Source organism: Nicotiana tomentosiformis, chromosome 4, assembly GCF_000390325.3.
Source record: "Nicotiana tomentosiformis chromosome 4, ASM39032v3, whole genome shotgun sequence".
NCBI lineage: Eukaryota > Viridiplantae > Streptophyta > Magnoliopsida > Solanales > Solanaceae > Nicotiana > Nicotiana tomentosiformis.
Genome location: NC_090815.1, coordinates 66,053,723 through 66,076,169, shown reverse-complemented (window position 1 = coordinate 66,076,169; position 22,447 = coordinate 66,053,723). Strand labels below are relative to the sequence as shown.

The following is a 22,447-nucleotide window of genomic DNA, read 5'->3' as shown; positions in this document are numbered from 1 at the left end:
AACGACATCACTCCTAACATATGTGAGGGATCAATGCATAGGGTTTAAAAGTAAGATTATGAATAATGAAGCCTTGGTGCGATCTTAGTGAGCGGTACACTAGTGCTAGATAGCGTAATTTGGAATAATACGTCTAGTAAATTATGGTAGTTGCTCGAAGAGAATTACGACACCCAAAGTACTCACGATCGGTAGAGAATACTTAGGTGAAATTATAGATGACGTAGCGGAAAGGATTCCGACAATTTGGAAAATCATAATTCTAGACCTCCTTAATCTTGTCTCCAACTCTTATCCTTGTTAATTAATAGTTTTACTGCTCTTTAGATTTGTTAGCTAATTAGTTTAGAATAAAAAATCATATTATTTATAATGCAGAAATTGTTCGAGCTTGTCTTCTTAGTGATACTAAATGGCTGTAGGCGAAATCAAGCTCTTGTTAGGAGGCAACCCAACTTTACTGCTTTTTTTAATTCTTAATTCTTTTTTAATTTTTTTGGTGTTATTTTTGTAGTGACATTTTTATTTCTCAAGGAGCAGGGGAAGCAAAGCCATTGGAAGAAAGCAAAATCAAGTGAGATAGTTAGAACTAAGTGTGGGGTGCTCTGTAACGACCCGACAAATCATTTTGAGTATCGTAGCTCCGTTCCCTCATTTACTGCTTATTCTATGTTCATATGTGTTTATGCACTTGCCGGGGCGGTTGGTTTGGTTCCAGAGATGTTTCAGAATGAATTGGGACACTTAGTCCCAAGGTTGGAAGCCTAAGTTGAAAGGTTTGATCGGATGTTAACTTATATGTAAACGACTCCGGAATAGAGTTTTGATGGTTCCGATAGCTTCGTATGGTGATTTCGGACTTAGAAGTATGTTCGGATATTGATTTGGAGGTCCATAGGTCGTTTTGGCTTGAATTGGCGAAAGTGAGAAAGTTGAAGGTTTGGAAAGTGAGAAGTTTGACCCAGAGTTGACTTTGTTGATACCGATCTCGGATTTTGGTTCCGAAAGTTAGAGTAGGTCCGTTGTGTCATTTAAGACTTGTGTGCAAAAGTTTTGGTCAATCGGAATTGATTTGATAGGTTTTGGCATCGATTGTAGAAGATGAAAATCCATTCGTTTCAATAGGCTTGAATTGAGGTGCGACTCATAGTTTTGATGTTTGATGTGATTTGAGGCTTCAACGTAGTTCGTATAATATTTTAGGCTTTGTTGGTATGTTTGGATGGGGTCCCGGAGGCCTCGGTTGTGATTCGAGTTTATTTCGGATTGAGTTGTGGACTTATCTTTATCGTGTGGAATCGATTCCTATAGCTTGTATTGATTATATTAAGTTGTTTGTAACAAGATTCGAGTCGTTCAGAGGCCGATTCGCGAGGCAAGGGTTTGTTGGAGCATTGAGTTGTGAACTTTGAGGTAAGTAACACTTCTAGACATGGTAATGAGGGTATGAATCCCTGTAATACTTGTCATATGGTTGATGTTGTGGTGACGCACATGCTAGGTGACGGGCGTGTGGGCATGCACCGTGGTAATTATTACTCGATTGATTCTGTGGTACTGTGTAGTTATCTAGTCTTCCTTTATCCATGTAATTCATACGTGTTAGAGTAATTGAGCCGTGATTCATGTTAGAAAATCATGTTTAGGCTATGTGCTTATTCTGTTGGGGTCCCACTGAGGCTATTTCTACTGTTTAGTTATTTTCTTAAACAAAAATTATGTACTCAGTCATATTAATTCATTACATATCATATCTCAGTCTCTGTTATCATTACTGTTATATCATGTTATCATTGTTTGGGCTGAGTGGTATGAGATTGTGAGCCCGTGAGACTAGAGAGATTGATGAATGAGTTGGTGCTTGAGAGCCAAATTATGAGTGATATTGTGGATCGGGCTGCACGCTATAACATGCCATAATGGCTTTATATCTATTATTATTATTGATTGGGCTGCACGCCGCAACAAGCCTTATTGGCTTATTTATTATTATGGATCGGGCTGCACGCCTCAGCAGGCCTTATAGGCTTTATATTCGTGCTTGGGCCAGATTTTCCCCTCCGGAGTCTAACATACCAGCAGTGAGCGCATGCACAATGATTTATATACACGTGCTTTAGTGAGAGGCATTAATGCCATGCAACCGTACAATGCTGAGTGATTGTGTGTGATGAGTGGGTGTTTGAGATAGACAGATTGAGTAATCTGAGAGTGTGAGTACCTGAGATTATCACTGTGATGCATTACATTTGGCATGCATAATTGACATGTAGGCATAAAGATGTACCATTCCTCATGCTAGCTGTATTTGACATACTTTATCAGTGTTGGGCTTAAATTGTTGAATTTGAAAGCATGACTAATTTCTGTATTGTGAAAGAGCTGAATATGGAAATTTCTCTAAGTTATTACTGTCATTCTCTTTGTTATATCTGTGTTGTCATTATTCTGATTTATGGCTATATCCTTCTGCGCTCGTCACTGCTTTTAGCCCAAGGTTAGTCCTGTTACTTATTGAGTAAATTGGGTCGGTTGTACTAATACTACACTCTGCACTTCGTGTGCAGATCCAGCCACATCTGGACGCAGTGATTTCTGGAGTGGTGATAGTACCTATTCGGAGACTTCGAGGTAGCTTCTTTGACGCCCGCAGACCTTGACTATCTTTTCTTCCATTATTCAATACTGTTCTATTTTCTCAGACAGTTATACTTGAGTTGTAGACAATGTTGACATTAGTAGCTCATGTACTCGGTGACACCAGGATTTTGAGATTGTTGTAGTTGAGTTACAGCTATTTTATTAGCTATCCATGAGATTTTTCTACTATTGAGCTTATTGAATCTTGCTTTTAATTCAAATGCGTAGTTGTTATGTGATTGTCGGCTTGCCTAGTAATATGTTAGGCGCCGTCACGACAGGTTGGGATTTTGGGTCGTGACAAGTTGGTATTAGAGCACTAGGTTACTTAGGTCTCGCGAGTCATGAGCAGGTTTAGTTGAGTCTTGCGGATCGGTACAGAGACGTCTATACTTATCTTCGAGAGGCTACCAAACCATTAGGAAACCTTACTTTCTTATACTCTTGCCGTGCAGATTTGTTGATTTCGGAAATTAAGCTTCTGTTATTCTATTCTCTCATAGATGGTGAGGACATGTGCGAATGGATCAGGCGAACGACCACCAGTACCACCATTTATGGTCGCGAAAGGCCAGGGCCACGGTTGAGGCCAAGCTGCAGCTCGTACTGCAGCTAGAGCAGCACCTGTGGAGCCACTAATTGCTCTAGTTCAGGAGCAGATACTAGATGTGGTTGAGCCGGTGGGACCATCTCAGGCACCAACTGTACCCATTGTGATTCCAGGCCTTCAGGAGGCTTTGGCCTAGATATTGACTGTATGCACTAGCCTTGCTCAGGCACCAGCCACTTCTCAGGCCGGGGGAGGTGCTCAGACTCCTGCTGCCCGTACTTCAGAGCAGGTAGATCAGGGACTTCTGACATCGGGGGTACTACCAGCCCAATCGATTGCAGCTTCTCGAGCCCAGGTTGGTCCACCTGTGAGTGACGAGGAGCAGAAGAGGCTAGAGCAGTTTGGGAGGCTCAGGCCTCCAGAGTTTAGTGGGGCTAAGTCAGAGGATGCTCAGGATTTCTTAGACAGGTGCCAGTGGATCCTTCGCACAACGGGTATGCTAGAGACAAGTGAAGTCTTATTTACTACTTTTCAGCTGTCGAGCAGCCTTCAGATGGTGGGAGGCCGATGAGTTGAGCAGGCCAGCCAGTGCTGCACCACTTATGTGGTATGAGTTCTTAGTTCTCTTCTTACAAAAGTTTGTTCCTAAGACTCGTAGGGAGGAGTTGCGTAGGCAGTTTGAGAAGCTACACTAGGAGGGTATGTTAGTGACCTAGTATGAGATGAGATTTTCAGAGTTAGCTCGTCATGCAATATACTTAATTCCCACTGAGAGGGAGAGGATTAATAGGTTCATTGATGGCCTCAACTATAGACCGCGCTTCGACCTGACTCGGGAGATTGCATCAGGTGCGAGGTTTGACGAGGTGGTTGATATTGCTAGACGCCTAGAGCAGGTTCGTAGTGAGGAGTGTGAGGAGAGGGAGGCCAAGATGCCTTGTGGTTCGGGTGGTTTCAGCAGTGCCTCTTCTGGAGGACAGTCCCACCACAACAGAGGTTGTCCTTATAGGCCCGCTCAAATGGCTTGTCCAGTTCATCGTGGAGCATTAGCTAGCCATGGTTCATATAATACTCGTCCGGGTCAACCATCTCTTAGTGCCCTCCCAGCTCAGAGTTCATCCCGTGCTCCATCAATTTAGGGTTCATGTGTACTAAGTCCTTATAGTATTTATTCTGGTTCTCGGGGTCCGATTCAGTCCCCACCGCCATTGACGGATCAGAGTTGCTTCGCGTGTGGAGAGTTTAGACATGTGAGGAGGTATTGTCCCCATCTTTTGGGAGATCCAGTTCAGTAGATGGGTTAGTCTATGACTTCCGCACCAGTTACATCACCTCCCGCTCAGCCATCTCGGGGTAGGACTCAGGCGGCTAAAGGTCAGCCTAGAGGGGGAGGCCGATCAGGTGGTGGTCAGGCTCGATGCTATGCTTTTCCCGCCAGGCCAGAGGCCGTTGCTTTAGACACAACGATCACATGTAATTTTTTAGTGTGCCACAGGGATGCATCCATATTATTTGACCCTGGCTTCACTTATTCATATGTATCATCGTATTTTGCTCGTTATTTGGATATGCCCCATGATTCCTTAGTTACACCTATTCATGTATCTCTTCCTGTGGGTGATTCTATTGTTGTAGACCACATATATCGGTCGTGTGTGGTAACTATTGGGGGATTAGAGACAAGAGTTGATCTCTTACTGCTTAGTATGGTTGATTTTGATGTGATTCTAGGCATGGATTGGTTGTCACCATGTCATGCTATTCTGGATTGTCACGCTAAGACCGTGACATTGGCGATGCCGCGATTGCATAGGATTGAGTGGAGAGGTTCTCTGGACTATGTTCCTAGTAGAGTGATCTTGTATTTGAAGGCCCAACGGATGGTTGGGAAAGGATGTTTGGCATATTTTGCCTTTGTGAGGGATTTTGGCGCTGATACTCCTACCATTGATTCTGTTCTTGTAGTGCGAGACTTTTCGGACGTGTTTCCTACAAACCTGCCAGGCATGCCACCCGATAGGGACATTAATTTTGGTATTGACTTGGTGTCGGGTACTCAACCCATTTCTATTCCTCCGTATCGTATGGCACCAACAGAGTTGAAGGAATTGAAAGAGCAGCTTCAAGAGCTTCTAGATAAGGAGTTCATTAGGCCTAGTGTTTCGCCTTGGGGTGCACCGGTTCTATTTGTGAAGAAGAAAGATGTTACTATGCAGATGTGTATTGATTATAGGCAGTTGAGAAAAGTTATAATTAAGAACAAGTACCCGCTGCCGTGCATTGATGGCTTATTTGACCAGCTTCAGGGAGCTAGAGTGTTCTCTAAGATTTATTTGAGGTCTGGGTATCACCAATTGAAGATTTGGGACTTTGATATTCTGAAGACGGCATTCAGGACCCGCTATGGTCACTACGAGTTCTTTGTGATGTCTTTTGGGCTGACCAATGCCCCAACAACAATCATACATCTGATGAGTAGTGTATTCCAGCCATATCTTGATTCGTTTGTCATAGTATTTATTGACAATATCCTGGTGTACTCACGTAGCCATGAGGAGCATGCACATCATCTGAGGATTGTGCTACAGACATTGAGGGAGAAGAAGCTTTATGCTAAAATTCTCCAAGTGTGAATTCTGTCTTGATTCTATGGCGTTATTGGGGCACATGGTGTCTAGTGAGGGTATCAAAGTAGATCCCAAGAAGATTGAGGCAGTTTAGAGTTGGCCCAGACCATCTTCAACTACTGAGATTCGGAGTTTTCTTCGCATGGCCAGATATTATCGCCGCTTCGTGAAGGGTTTCTCGTCTATTACTGAACCTTTAACTAGATTGACCTAGAAGGGTTCCCCAATCCAATAGAAACCTCATTGGCATCACCGTGTTGTACCATGTCCTTAAGGACAAGAAAATGGGGGTCATCATACTGACTCTCTCTGATGCGATCATATAAAGAAGAACGAGAAACCACGCAAGCTAGAACTCGTCTAGGCTCCGAAACATCTAACCTTATGAACTGATTGGCCAAGGCCTGAACATTTGATGCAAGCAGTCTCACACCAACAGGGATATCTGCAAGACTACCCATACTCACCGCCTTTCTACTCAAGGCATCGGCCACCACATTGGCCTTCCCGGGATGATACAATATGGTAATATCATAGTCTTTTAACAGCTCCAACTATCTTCGCTGCCTTAAATTTAGATCCTTTTGCTTGAACAAGTGTTGTAGACTCCGATGATCTATAAATACCTCACAAGACACACGTAGAGATAATGTCTCCAAATCTTCAATGCATGAACAATGGCTACCAACTCTAAATCATGAACGGGGTAGTTATTCTCATGGGGCTTCAACTGGCATGAAGAATAAGCAATCACCCTACCATTTTACATCAAGACACACCCAATACCAATCCAAGAAGAATCATAATGCATTGTATATAAACCCGATGCTGAAGGCAAAACTAGAACTGGACCTGTGGTCAAGGCAGTCTTGAGCTTCTGAAAACTCTCCTCACACTCATCAGACCACTTTTCTTTCTTTTAAAAGAAAAATACTTGATTTATTAAATGAATCTACTAGCCGATAGCACACTCTAGTTCAATTTCCAAATTAACTAGCCAGAAACACAAACGTAAAGAGACCTTGTCTTAATTTGTCCCTTTTCTGATGGGGTGTTGCGGATGCAGGGTTGAATTTGTGTGCCCAATGTGAATGGCTTACATGAGTTGATTCTAAAGCCTACAGTTCGCGGTATTCCATTCATCCGGGTGCCGTGAAGATGTATCAGGACTTGAGGTAACACTATTGGTGGATAAAATTGAAGAATGATATAGTGGATTTTGTAGCTCGGTGCTTGAACTGTCAGCAGGTGAAGTACGAGCATCAGAGGCCGAGCGGTTTACTTTAGAGGCTTGAGATTCCTCAGTGGAAATGGGAGCATATTACCATGGACTTTGTTGTTGGGATCCCACGGACCTTGAATAAATTCGATGCTATTTGGGTGATTGTGGACCGGTTGACTAAGTCCGCACATTTCATTTCCGTGCTGACTACCTATTCTTCAGAGCGGTTGGCTGAGATCTATATCCGTGAGATTGTTCACCTTTACGGTGTGCCGATGTCCATTATTTCTGATTAGGGCACGCAGTTCACATCACAGTTTTGGAGAGCAGTGCAGCGAGAGTTGGGCACACGAGTTGAGTTGAGTATAACACTCCAACCCCAGATGGACGGACACTCTGAGCGCACCATTCAGATATGGGAAGATATGCTACGCGCTTGTGTTATGGATTTCGGGGCTTCTTGGGATCAGTTTCTACCGCTTGCAGAGTTTGCCTACAACAACAACTACCAATCAAGTATTCAGATGGCTCCTTATAAGCCCTTATATGGGAGGAAGTGTCGATCTCCAGTTGGGTTCTTTGAGCCGAGGGAGGCTAGGTTGTTGGGCATAGATTTGGTTCAAGATGCCTTGGAAAAGATCAAGTAGATTCAGGATCAGCTTCGCACGACACAGTCTAGACAGAAGAGCTACGCTGATCGGAAGTTTCGTGATGTTTCCTATATGGTTGGACAGAAGGTATTGCTCAGAGTTTCACCTATGAAGGGTGTTATGAGGTTTGAGAAGAAGGGCAAGTTGACCCCTCTGTATATTAGCCCTTTTGAGGTGCTTGAGAGGATTTGGGAGGTGGCCTACAAACTTGCGTTGCCGCCTAGTCTATCGAGTGTTCACCCAGTGTTTCATGTTTCCAAGCTTCAGAAGTATTATGATGATCCGTCTCAAGTTTTGGACTTCAGCACGGTTCAGTTAGATATGGATTTGATGTATGATGTGGAGCCGGTGGCCATTTCGGATTGGCATGTTCGAAAGTTGAGATCAAAGAGTATAGATTCAGTGAAAGTTTAGTGGAGAGGTCGGCCAGTCAAGGAGGATACTTGGGAGACCCACCGGGAGATGCGGAGCAGCTATCCACATCTATTTGAGACTCCAGGTATCATTCTAGACCCGTTCGAGGACGAGTGTTTATTTAAGAGGGGGAGAATGTAATGACCCGGCCGGTCATTTAGAGTATCGTAGCCCCGTTCCCCCATTTATTGCTTATTTTATGTTCATACGTGGTTATGTGAGTTGCCGGGGTGGTTGGTTTTGTTCCGGGGATGTTTTAGAATAAATTGGGACACTTAGTTCCAAGGTTGGAAGCCTAAGTTGAAATAGTTGACCGGATGTTAAATTATGTGTAAACGACTCCGAAATAGAGTTTTGATAGTTCCAATAGCTTCCTATGGTTATTATGAACTTAGGAGTATGTCCGGATATTGATTTGGAGGTCCGTAGGTCATTTTGGCTTGAATTGGCGAAAGTGAGAAAATTGAAGGTTTGGAAAGTGAGAAGTTTGACGGAGAATTGACTTTGTTGATACCGGGCACGAATTTTGGTTCAGGAAGTTGGAGTTGGTCCGTTGTGTCATTTACGAATTTTGTGCAAAATTTGAGGTCAATCGGAGTTGATTTTATAGGTTTCGACATCGATTGTAGAAGTTGGAAATCCATTGGTTTCAATAGATTTGAATTGGGGCACGATTCGTGTTTTAATATTGTTTGATGTAATTTGAGGCTTCAACTAAGTTCGTGTGATGTTTTAGGATGTGTTGGTATGTTTGGATGGCGTCTTGGGGGCCTCGGGTACGATTCAGGTTGATTTCGGATTGAGTTGTGGACTTATGCAAAATCTGATGGGGTTCAGTTCTGGTGCAACCGCACCTGCGGGGTTTTAGCTGCAGGTGTGGAGCCGCAGATGCTGTCAGACATGCGCATAAGCGGAGGTAGAATTGGGACTGTTGGACCGCAGGTGCGTGAGAGAATCCGCAAAAGCGGAGTCAATTCTGCGGGGAGGAGACCACAGAAGCAGAAGTGAGCAGGAGCTGAGCTGGCTATGTGTTTCCGTAGACACGGTGAGTATCCGCAGGTGCGGGCTTTAGGATGCAAAAGCGGAGAGGCGGAGTTTAAGTGAGTTCTGTAGATGCGGAGAATTCACCGCAGATGCGGTTCCGTAGAAGCGGATGGGGGATCGCAGATGCGAAAACCCTGGCAGTGTTATGTTTCGAAGGGGTTCCGAGTTTTCTTCATTTTTGGACTTTGCAAGCTCGGTTAGTGGCAATTTTTGAGAGGGGTTTCACTCTACTTCAATAGGTAAGCAATCTTTGATCACTTTTATCCAATAATATTGAATACCCATTGAATTCTACACCTAGATTTTGTGTTTTTAAGGTGAAATTTTGGGACATTGGACTAGGTATTGGAGAGTAAGATTTGGGGGTTTGAGGGTCGATTTGTGGTTGGAATTGAATGATTTTGGTATGGTTGGACTCTTTATTGAATAGGTGTTCCGATTTTGTGAATTTTGACGGTATTCGAGACGTGAGCCCGGGGTTGACTTTTTGAATTTGGTTAAAGAACGTAGCTTTATCGTATGGAATCGATTGCTATAGCTTGTATTGATTATATTAAATTGTTTGTGACTAGATTTGAGTTGTTTGGAGGCTGATTCACGAGGAAAGGGTTTGTTCGAGCATTGAGTTGTGCACTTTGAGGTAAGCAACACTTCTAAACTTGGTACTGAGGGTATGAATCTCTGGAGTACGTGTTATATGGTTGATGTTGGGGTGACGCACATGCTAAGTGACAGGCGTGTGGGTGTGAACCGTGGTAATTATAACTTGGTTGATTATGTGGTACTGTCTAGTTATCTAGTGTTGCTTTATTCATGTGATTCCTACGTGTTAGAGTAAATGAGCCGTGATTCATGTTAGAAAATCATGTTTAGGATATGTGCTTATTCTGTTGGGGGTTCCACTGAGGCTATTTCTACTGTTGAGTTAGTTGCTTAAACTGCAATTATGTATTCAGTCATGTTTATTCATTGCATATCATATCTAAGTCTCTGTTATCATTACTGTTATATCATGATATCATTGTTTGGGCTGAGTGGTATGAGATTGTGAGCCTGTGAGACTAGAGAGATTGATGACTGAGTTGGGGCTTGAGAGCCGGATTGTGAGTGATATTGTGGATCGGGATGCATGTCGCAGCTGACCATATTGGCTTTATATCTATTAATATTATTATGGATCGGGTTGCACGCCGCAGCAAGCCTTATTGGCTTAGTTATTATTGTATATTGGGCTGCACGCCACAACAGGCCTTATAGGATTTATATTTCGCGCTTGGGCATGATCCTCCCCTCCCGAGTCTGACATACTAGCAGTGAGCGCATGCACAATGATTTATATACACGTGCTTTGGTGACGGGCATTGATGCCAGGCACCCATATAGTGTTGAGTGATTGTGTGTGGTGAGTAGGAGTTTGAGATAGACTGATTGAGTGCTCCGAGAGTGTGAGTACTTGGGGCTATCACTGCGATGCATTACATTTGACATGCATATTTGACATGCAGGCATAGAGATGTAACATTCCTCATGCTAGTTGTATTTGACATACTTTATCAGAGTTGGGCTTAATTTGTTGAATTTGATAGCATGCCTAAATTTTTGTACTGTGAACGAGCTGAGTATGAAAATTTATCTAAGTTATTACTGTCGTTCTCTTTGTTATATCTTATTGTCATTATTGTGATTTATGACTGTATCCTTCTGTTGTCGTCATTGCTTTCAGTCCAAGGTTAGTCTTGTTACTTATTGAGTACATTGGGTCGATTGTACTCATACTACACTCTATACTTCATGTGCAGATCCAGGCACACCTGGACATGGTGATTGCTAGAGTGGTGATAGTATTTGTTCGGAGACTTCGAGGTAACTACTATGACGCCCATAGACCTTGACTCTCTTTCCTTTCATTTTTATTCAGTACTATTCTATTTTTTTCTGGACAGTTGTACTAGAGTTGTAGACTATGTTGACATTAGTAGCTCATGTACTCGGTGACACCAGGATTTTGGAATTGTTGTAGTTGAGTTACAATTGTTTTATTAGTTATCCATGAGATTTTTCCACTGTTGAGCTTATTGAATCTTGCTTTTAATTCAAATGCGTAGTTGTTATGTGATTGTCGGCTTGCCTAGTAATATGTTAGGCGCCGTCATGACATGTTAGGATTTTGGGTCGTGACATACCTACACAAAGAACCAGGTCTAGGAGAAGTCTCAATATTCTATGAGCTGCTAATGTTTCGGCCTTTGGCCTACCAGAGAGTTTCTTTTACCCTCTTGTATTTATGGATGTGCATTGGGGACAATGCACAATTTTAAGTGTGGGGTGAAGTTACTGTTTGGGTGATTTTTTATGCTATTTTAATTGTGTTATTTTATGTGTATTGAAAAAAATAAAAAAAACAAATAAAAAAATAGGTATGTTATAAAGTATTTAAGGTAAATTTCTATATTTTAGAAAGATTTTAGAGATTATTACTTGGTGGCTAAGTCACTCTTTCCCTATAAATAGAGGGGTTCTATTCCATTGTAATTCATCCCAAAATCAATAAGAATTCTCTCTTTCTACTTTTCTCTACAATATTCTTCTTCTTCTTTTATTGTTTTATAACACTTTATCAGCACAAGACTCTACTGTCTCTAGAAGTTCTTTGAGAAGATTAAGGTATAACTTTTCTCCTCTTTTAATTATGACTGATATTACGAAAAGAAAGTTCGTTGCCCTTGAAATTTCGGACAAGAACTATATGACATGGGTGTTGGATGCTGAAATTTATTTAGATGCAATGGGTCTTGGAGACGCCATTAAAGATAAAAATAAAGCATCTACCCAAGACTGTGCTAAGGCCTTGATTTCCTTATGCCATCACCTTGACGAAGGATTGAAAATAGAATATCTCACTGTCAAAGATCCACTTGTTTTGTGGAATGGCTCAAAGGAAAGATATGACAACTTAAAGTTGATCACTCTTCTACAAGAACGATATGATTAGGCTCATCTGAGGCTCCAAGACTTTAAGTCTGTTTCTGAATATAATTCTGTGATGGTCAGAATTACTTCTAAATTGAAATTCTATGGAGATAGTATCACTGACTATGATATGCTTGAAAAAATATTCACAACGTTTCATGACTCCAATATGATTTTGCAATAGCAGTACCGAGAGAAAGGTTTCAAGAAGTACTCTGAGTTGATTTCTCTTCTCCTTGTGGCTGAACGAAATAACGACCTGCTCATGAGAAATCAGAAAAATCGACCCACTGGGTCTACGCCATTACCTGAAGTGGATGAGGTATATTCCCATTATGCTAAGCGTGGAAAAGGTCGTGGCCCTGGACGTGGCCGTGGCAAAGGATGAGATTTCCCTGGTGTTAATCATCCCCCAAAGAAAAATAATCACCAAAAGTGGAAAGGAAAAAATGAGAAGCCAAAGGCAAAGGGCTCAGAAACTGAAGGCTATCGTTGCGGTGGAAAATGGCATTGGGCAAATATTTGTCATACACTAAGCCATTTGGTTGAGCTTTATCAAGCATCCTTAAAGAATAAAGGCCCTGAAGCTAATTTTGTCTCTGCCAATGAATTTGACATCACCCACTTGGATGTGGCAGACTTGTTTGAGCACCCTAATGGAAAAATAGACCACTTGATCGGTGATGGATCCGTGGTTAAAGATGATTGAGTAGTTTAATTTTTATTTTATCCTATTCGTAGTAGCTAGTGAATAAATTTCATGTAATCACAGTTATTTACATGAGTAGTAGTCATTAGTACCCATAAGTACTATTTATTTTATGGAATAGTGTTAGTTCGTTTTGATTAAATATAGTTCTAGTATTTATTTTAAACAATGTTTAAGTTTACTTAGACAGAGAATATTTTGTAGTATTTATTTAAGTTAAACTGTCTTGTTTGATATGAACACGTAACTACGTTTATTATACCAAAGTTCATTATTTTACACAAATAATCACCAGTGAATCTACATGATGTATCTTTTGTCGTTCTTCTTTTCTGTTTTTATTTTCCATTAAACAATATCTTTACAGTTCAACAAAAGAATGATAAATGAGACGTAAAGCAAGTTCTTTTCCCTTTACGACCATTCCTAATTGAAATCTTCAGATTATTTGGCTAATTTCTCATGAAACTTATGAAACTACAGAATGAGTGTTTCAATACATAGCTTCTCACTAATTCGATGCAAACTTTATACACAAATGATACTAATTTTTATATAGTACCTATTGTTATTGAATAATACATACGTACACAAAATTTGTTTCTTTCCTTTTCCCTCGTAAAATATTAATGTTTATTCGTATATTTCTTTTCTATGTCAAACCATGGATATCTCACAAAGCAAACTTAGATCAAAGTCTAATTGTAAAACTATTTATTTAGTTGATTCATGTACGACACATACAATATTCATAGAGAAGAAATATTTCTCTCATTTAAGTATGTGTAAGGTAGATGTTACTACAGTTTCTGGTAGTAGTAATCTAATTGAAGGCTCTGGAAGAGCTACTATAACTCTGCCTAGGGGAACAATACTTATCATAGATAATGCAATGTTCTCCTCCAAGTCCAAGAGGAACTTGTTGTGTTTTAAAAATATCCGCCGAAATGGATATCATATTGAGACAATAGATGAGAATAATCTTGAATATCACATCGTTACCAAGAATATCTCTCGCTAGAAAAGGGATATTGAGAAGTTTCCATCATTATCTTGTGGCATGTATTGGACAAGAATCAGTGAAATTCAGGCACATTCTATCGTAAACCAAAAGGTTACTGATTCCAATTGTAAGGCCCCGTAAATTTTCGGCAAGCAATTTAAGGTTTCGTGGTGCCTAGGTAGGCTAATGTAATGTATTTTCAAACTTTTTGGGTAGCACAGTGCGTTGGGGAGTTGAATCATTTCAACCTCATGTCGCCCAGCTCCTAGAGCCCTAGACCGTGCTATATCCCTCACGAAGCCTGGTCTGTAGCATGCTAAACCGTGCTATATCCCTCGCGAAGCCTGGTCTATAGCGCGCTAGATAGTGCTATATCCCTCGCGAAGCTTGGACTGTAGCTCGCTGCAGAGCTCGCCTAGCCTGGTCTGTAGCGCGATCCGAATTTCGGAGGGTCCATTCTTCTATTTCTATAACCCGACCCTATCTCGATAAATAGACGTAAGAGACCATTTTTGAAGGGAATATATGATATTTTTAGAGAGAGAAAGTTCCCTAGAGTGAGAGGAGAAATCCCTAAGCTAATTGTTCATCCAAAATCTTGCTCAAACCTTGAAATTCGACAAGAAAGCTCACAAGGTTTTCAACCAAGAGGTAAGATTCTAGCCCTAACCTTCAATTTCGAAATTTTGTTTGGGAATAGGTAATGGGGAGGAAGGTTTTGAGAATGAGGGTTGTTGTTTATGCATGCATGTACGAATATAGGTGGTAGGGAGGTTGTGGAGTAATTTTAGGTGGCTTATTAAAGTAGTGGTTGATTGTGGGGGAAAGGAATCCATCATAGGAGGACCTTGAGACATTAATGCACACCTAGTGCTTGATTAAATGCTCAAATGAGCTGAACCCCCTAGAATCTTCCTAATTATAGTTAAATTTTGTCATGTTTTTAAATAGATTGAAGTTGCTAGGAGTTTCGGAATGTTGTAGTAAAACAAAGAAAGCTCAAGCAAGGTATGCTGGTTAAACTCCTCTTTTAGAATTGAACCCCACAATGTCCTTGTAAGTCCCGAGTTGCTCATTATAAATTGATTATTCCGAATAAGCCTTGTGTCAAAAGATATATATGTTCAATATGTATTTCAAATGTTCTTGTTATGTTGTGTTACTATTTGAGAATGTGTTCAAGGTATGGGTTGCATATCTAAATGTTATAACTTCAAGTCGTGATTCTAATGAAAGCTATTATGCCAAATTGTGTAAGAAATCTCAATGTGCTTAAGACTCTTACATGCTCACACGTGTACTTAATGTATTGAATAGAAATGCTTTGTTGTCAATGATCCGTGATGATGTTTGAAAGTGAAAGAGGTGAGCATGAAATATGAAATACGGCCAACGTTCCAAGAATGATATTATATTTGGGGCCATTAGTGCCAATGAAACAAAGAGGTGTGTAAATGATGTTGAAATGAGTTATAAATTCTATTAATAATAAATACTCTGGGAGTATCGTTAGTCACTAAGGAAGGGTAGGTTGAAATAGCCTAACCCCGAATCTACACATGCCGGTGTAGAAGTGAATTGTAATTATTCCCCTAATTTGGGATGAGATTGATGTGATGAGAATATTCATCTTTATTGTGATGAGATGATTGCTAGAAAAGGGTGATGTCGATCCACACGGCATTCTGGTGATACGGCCTAGCCGTTAGGGTCGTGATCGAATGCCATACCGCACACATGGTGGTAATTGTGCTTGAGATTGTCATTGAGATAATGATTGAAGTTTGTGATAGTAATTGTGATTGTGGTTGATGTCTTCAAGTGATACGACCTAGCCAATCGGGCCATGATCGAACTCCGTGAAAACTGCACGGTGGTATATCTATATCGGTGCTAAGATCTCCCAACCTAAAATAATGGAAATCTAATTGAAAACTTATCTTGCTCCTAACTCGATGTTTAGTATTATTTGAGGCTTCCGTTGATTCTGTGACTGTTCTTTCTTGTATTACTACCTGTTCTAATGAGAGAGTGTTTAGTCATACATACTAGTACTATTCCATATGTACTAACATACCTTTTGTCGGGGGCGCTGCATCTTTAATAGATGCAGGTGATTCCGCAGCAGGTGGCATCGATCATTGATACCAACACACCTTCTTCACAGCAGATTTGGTGAGCCCCACTTCATTTCGGGGTCCTGTATCTCTTGTCCTTTGTACATAGCATTTTGAGGTATAGCCGGGGCCTTATTGCCGGCACTGTCGTAGCACTCTTTTGTTTCTATTAGAGGCTCTGTAGACGTAATATGTGTTGTACCTTGTTTTGGGAAGGTTAAAAACTAAACATGTTGTAATCGTATTACCTGTTCCACTTTAACTATAATTGTATAGTGTACTATTTTGGAGACTTGTTAATAATGTAACTTATGAAAATGAACTGGCATTGTTCACATGACCTCTTACCGTCTAATTAATGAAATGCATTCTTCTCTTTATTCATGGGCGAGTTGGGTAGATGACATTGTGCAGGCTTGCTCGAGCGGGGTATACCTGTTGAGCGCCGATCGCGCTACCCAAGGTAGGGGCGTGGCAAGCTTGGTATCAGAGCCTAAGGTTTTAAAGTGCCCTAGGATGTATCGGAGCCGTGTCTAGTAGAGACCTTCTTATCGGTGTGTTGTTGACCACATCTATAATTAGGAGGCTACTTGGATATTTAGGAATAATACCCTTCTTTGATGTTCTATATCATGCGAAAGAGCTGATTGTAAGATTGTCCCTCCTCTAACTTGTGCATTGCTCTAATTTTCAGTATATGGCACCTAGGAAGAAGGCAAGAACTGGCCAAGGAGCCAATGCCACCTCAGGAGTGGAAATTGATTCTATACCTGACGATGTGGGTGAGTGCCCGAGGGGTGAGGATATTCCCCTAGCTACTACACTACGTGATTCTACTATTCCTGATTAGACTGCACCAGTTCCTACACCTACTGAGGGTGCAGTTGTTCTACCTCCAGCCCCAGCTTCCGGTCCCGGTGTTTCTGATAGGGATCTTAGGGGATCCATACAGATGTTGGCTCAGATAGTGGCTTCCCAGGCCTAGAGATTTAATGTTGCACCTACTTCTTCCAGTCAGCTAGGGGAATATGCTAGTTCCAGGCTGAACAAGTTTCTTCAGTTAGATCCTCCAGTGTTCACGGGTACTAATCTCGAGGAGGACCCCCAGGACTTCATTGATGAGATGCACAAGACCCTTCGAGTTATGCGTGCTACTGAGATGGAGGGAGTGGAGTTGGCTTCTTACCTCCTAAAAGAGGTGGCTTATTCTTAGTTTGAGATGTGAGAGGAGTCCCGTGAGGAGGGGAACTCTCCGGCGAGGTGGAGTGAGTTTGTCGACGCTTTTATTGACCATTTCTTGCTTGCCGAGACTAAGGCAGCCCGTGCCGCCGAGTTTGAAAGTCTGAAACAAGGTAGCATGAGTGTGTGGGAATATCATATGAGGTTTGCGCGCCTGTCCAAGTATGCCATCTACATGTTGCCCACTATGGAGGTTAGAGTGCGCCGGTTTGTGCAAGGCCTTAGCCCCTTGGTTATTAATGAGGCTACTATGGCTGCCTTGAATTCTGATATGAACTATGGGAAGATGGTGGCATTTTCTCAAGCTACATAGAACCGTAAATTGAAGAATATAATGGGGCAAGAGGGTAGCAGCATGGCCCGGTCCGCGGGCAACTTTGTTGGTTGGTTTGGTTGTGGTGGTGGTAGGTCAGCATTCAGGGGAGGGTCATCAGGGCCATCCCAGTCTTTTGCTCAGTCTTCAGTTAGTGCAATATCATCAGGGCCCAGTCAGAAGTAGTGGAGTCATTTTAGGCCCGGTCAAGGCAACATGGGATCCTACCAGCAAGGTCGGCCTGGTGGGAGATTCCAACAGCAGAGGATGCCCACATGCCCTAGGTCCGGGAGGATGCACTTAGGAGTCTGCTACATGGACCTACCCATATGCTACAGGTGCGGATTGAGGGGTCACATTTAGAGAGATTGCCATCCGTCCCGCCAAGGTGTAGATGCTACTAAATCCCCAACACCTCCTCTAGCTCGAGACACTCTGGCACACGCAGGGCGTGGTGAAGCTAGGGGTGGTGCACAGTGTTCGGGAGGACCCAACCATTTTTATGATATGAGTGGTCGCCAGAGTGCAGAGGCTTCTCCAGATGTTGTCACAGGTATACTGATTGTCCAATCTCATAATGTATATGCTCTTATTCATCCCGGTTCCACTTTGTCCTATGTCACTCCCTATGTTGCTATGGAATTTGGGATAGAACCGGAACAACTTTATGAGTCGTTCTCTGTATCTACTACGGTTGGTGAGTCTATTGTGGCCGCGCGGGTTTATAGGGATTATGTTGTTACGGTGCGTGGTCGGGACACCATGGCCGATCTCATTGAATTGGGGATGGTTGATTTTGATGTAATAATGGGGATGGACTGGATTTATTCATGTTTTGCCAAGCTTGATTGCCGAGCTAGGACCGTTAGGTTTGAATTTCCAAATGAGTCAGTGATCGAATGGAAGAGGGATGATGTGGTGCCAAAGGGTAGGTTTATTTCTTACCTTAAGGCCATAAATATGATCAACAAGGGGTGTATATACCATTTGGTCTGGGTTATGGACATTGATGCTGAGGCACCTACACGGGAGTCCATGCCAGTGGTGAATGAATATCCGGAGATCTTTCCGAATGAGCTCCTTGGGATCCCACCAGACAGGGAGATTGATTTTGGGATTGATGTGATACCAGACACGCAACCTATATCTATTTCACCTACAGAATGGCACCAGCAGAATTGAAAGAGCTAAAGGAACAATTGAAGGACTTGCTCAAGAAGGGTTTCATTCGGCCGAGTGTGTCGCCTTGGGGTGCACCAGTACTCTTTGTAAGGAATAAAGATGGGTCACTGAGAATGTGTATTGACTATCGGCAGCTCAACAAGGTCACGATCAAGAATAAGTACCCACAACCAATGATAGATGACTTGTTTGATCAATTGCAGGGTGCTAAGTACTTCTCCAAAATTGATTTGAGATCCGTGTATCACCAATTAAAGATCAGGGAGCAAGATATCCCAAATACAGCTTTCCAAACCCGGTATGGGCATTTTGAATTTCTGGTAATGTCTTTTGGGTTAACAAATGCCCTGACAGCTTTCATGGATCTTATGAATCGAGTCTTCAAGCCTTTCCTCGACTCCTTTGTGATAGTTTTCATTGACGATATTCTGGTATATTCACGAAGTCGAGAGGACCATGCCGATCATCTTAGGGCAGTTCTGCAGACTCTATATCAGCATAAGTTGTATGCGAAGTTTTTGAAGTGTGAATTTTGGCTTGAATCTGTCACATTCTTGGGTCATGTTGTCTCTAGAGAAGGAATTAAGGTTGATCCGCATAAGATTGCCACTGTGAAGAATTGGCCGAGGTCTATAACTCCAATAGAGATTCGCTATTTCTTGGGCTTAGCTGGGTATTACAAAAAGTTTGTGGAGGGGTTCTCTAGTCTTGCCTCTCCGTTGACTAAATTGACGAAGAAGTCAGTTAAGTTCCAATGGTTAGATGCTTGTAAAAGGAGCTTCCAAGAGTTAAAATCAAGATTAACTTCGGCACCGGTGTTGACCCTACCAGAGGGTACGGATGGGTTTATGGTATATTGTGATTCTTCAAGAATTGGACTAGGGTGTGTGTTGATACAACATGGCAGGGTGATCGCTTATGCTTCTAGACAACTCAAGAATCACGAGAAGAACTATCCAACACATGACTTAGAACTTGCGGCGATGGTATTTGCATTGAAGATTTGGCGTCATTATTTGTATAAGGTCCATGTGGATATATTAATGGACCATAAAAGCCTTCAATATATTTGCAAGCAAAAGAAATTGAATCTAAGGCAGAGAAGATGGCTTTGAGTTACTCAAGGACTACGACATCGATATTCTACATCATCCGGGGAAGGCTAATGTTGTGGCGGATGCTCTTAGCCGGTAATCTATGGGTCGTTTGGCTCACTTGGAGGCATATCAAAGGTCGTTGGCCAAAGAAGTTCATTGGTTTGCTAGTTTAGGAGTTCGTTTTACAGACTCTAGTGAACGAGGGGATTCATAAACATAAGACTATGGATTTTTCTCTTGGCATGGATGATGGTATGCTAAGGTACTAAGGGCGACTATGTGTTCCAAATTTGGATGGTCTCCGGGAAAGAATCATGACTGAGGCTCACACTTCTAGATATTCAGTACACCCGGGCTCTACGAAAATGTATCATGATCTTAAAGAAGTCTACTGGTGGAATGATATGAAGAGGAATGTAGCGGACTTTGTGGCAAGATGTCCAAATTGTTAGCAAGTGAAGGCCGAACATCAAAGGCCCGGTGGGTTGGCACAGAACATAGAAATTCCAATGTGAAAGTGGGAGATGATCAACATGGACTTTGTGATAGGTCTACCTCGCACTCCTCGTAATTTCGACTCGATTTGGGTGATTGTGGATCGACTCACGAAATCAGCATACTTCTTACCTGTTAAGGCTACCGACATAGTAAAATAGTATACTTAGTTGTATATCAAGGAAATAGTTAGGTTGCACGACACTCCAGTTTCTATTATCTCAGATCGAGGGGAACAGTTCATACCTAATATTTGGAAGAAATTTCAGCAAGGTTTGGATACTCAAGTGAATCTTAATACAGCCTTTCACCCATAGACTGACGGGCAGGTAGAGTGGACTATTCATACACTTGAGGATATGTTGCACGCTTGTGTTCTTGATTTCAAAGGTAGCTGGGATGACCATTTTCCACTCATAGGATTTGTCTACAATAACAATTATCACGCTAGTATTCAGATGGCACTGTTCGAGGCCTTATATGGTAGGAGATATAGATCTCCCATTGGATGGTTCGAGATTGGGGAAGCAGAGTTGATAGGACCGAACCTCGTGCATCAGGCTATGGAGAAGGTTAAGATCATTAAGGAGCGGTTGAAAACTTCTCAGAGTCGTCAGAAGTCGTATTCGGATGTTTGTCGTAGGGATTTGGAGTTCAAAGAAGATGATTGGGTATTCTTGAAGGTTTACCCTATGAAGGGTGTAATGCGGTTTGACAAGAAAGGGAAATTGAGTCCGAGGTATGTCAGACCGTACATAATCATTCATAGGATTGGTCAGGTGGCTTACAGGCTAGAACTACCTCCATAAATGTCTTTAGTGCACCTGATGTTTCATGTATCCATGTTGAATATGGTGGTTGGATATCCATCGCTTATTGTCCCAGTTGAGACTATTGAGGTTAATGAGGAATTGAGTTATGAAGAAATTCCAGTTGTCATTCATGATAGGCAAGTCCGTAAACTGAGAAATAAAGAAATTTCCTCCGTGAAAGTGCTATGGCGAAACCAACAGGTCGAAGAGGCCACCTGGGAGGCCGAGGAAGGAATGAAGAAGAAGTACCCTCATTTGTTTGAATAGCTATGTATTTATGAAGTTGTGTTCTATGAAAATGTTAAGAGTTTACCTTCTATGAATTATGTTTCGCTTGTACAATTGATGTTAAGGGTGTTCCTTTTGGTAATATACTGCTCATGAGGCCACGATTGGCATTGTTTTCATGTTATGTTGCGTCGTTGGTTTATGTATATCTTGTCAGGTTTGGTTTCTGGGATTCTCTGACAGGTGGATTGGTCAAATTACAGGGGAAACTTTGGAAAAGGTTTTGGAAATTTAAGGAGTTAGTAATAAAATTGGGAACTGTTGGTGTGTGAAGTAATAGCTGAATCACATTGAATGCTAATGGCAGATTTTGTCCCTCCTTCAAGGACGAATGATCTTAAATGGGGGAGGATGTAAAGCCCTGTAAATTTTCGGTGAGTAATTAAGGTTCCGTGGTTCCTAGGTAGGCTAATGTATTGTATTTTTGGGTTGCACAATGCGATTGGGAGTTGAATCATTTTGACCTCGCGTCGCCCAACTCCTAGAGCTCTAGACCGTGCTATATCCCTCACAAAGCCTGGTTTGTAGCGCGCTAGACCATACTATATCCCTCGCGAAGACTGGCTGTAGCTCGTTGCAGAGCTCGCCTAGCCTGGTCTATAGCACAATCCATATTTCGGTGGGCCCATTCTTCTATTTCTATAACCCGACCCTATCTCGATAAATAGACATAAGGGACCCTTTTTTAAGGGAATATTTGATATTTTTAGAGAGAGGAAGTGTTCCCTAGAGTGAGAGGAGAAATACCTAAGCTAATTGTTCATCCAAAATCTTGCTCAAACCTTGAAATTCAACAAGAAAGCTCACAAGGTCTTCAACCAAGAGGTAAGATTCTAGCCCTAACCTTCAATTTCGAAATTTTGTTTGGGAATAGGTAATAGGGAGGAAGGTTTTGAGAATGAGGGTTGTTGTTTATGCATGCATGCACTAATATAGGTGGTAGGGAGGTTGTGGAGTAATTGTGGGTTGCTTATTGAAGTAGGGGTTGATTATGGGGTAAAAGAATCCACCATAGGAGGACCTTGAGACCTTAATGCACACCTAGTGCTTGATTAAATGCTGAAATGAGCTGAAC

At 41.9% G+C, this 22,447-nt stretch overlaps 1 protein-coding gene across 1 annotated transcript; it reads left to right on the top strand.

The window, feature by feature from the left end:
• The first annotated feature begins 3,912 nt into the window (after nucleotides 1-3,912).
• LOC138909842 (uncharacterized) lies at nucleotides 3,913-4,329 on the top strand. The gene has a single exon (XM_070201058.1). It carries the CDS (start codon nucleotides 3,913-3,915, stop codon nucleotides 4,327-4,329), a length of 417 nt encoding a protein of 138 aa, XP_070057159.1.
• The last annotated feature ends 18,118 nt before the right edge of the window (nucleotides 4,330-22,447 follow it).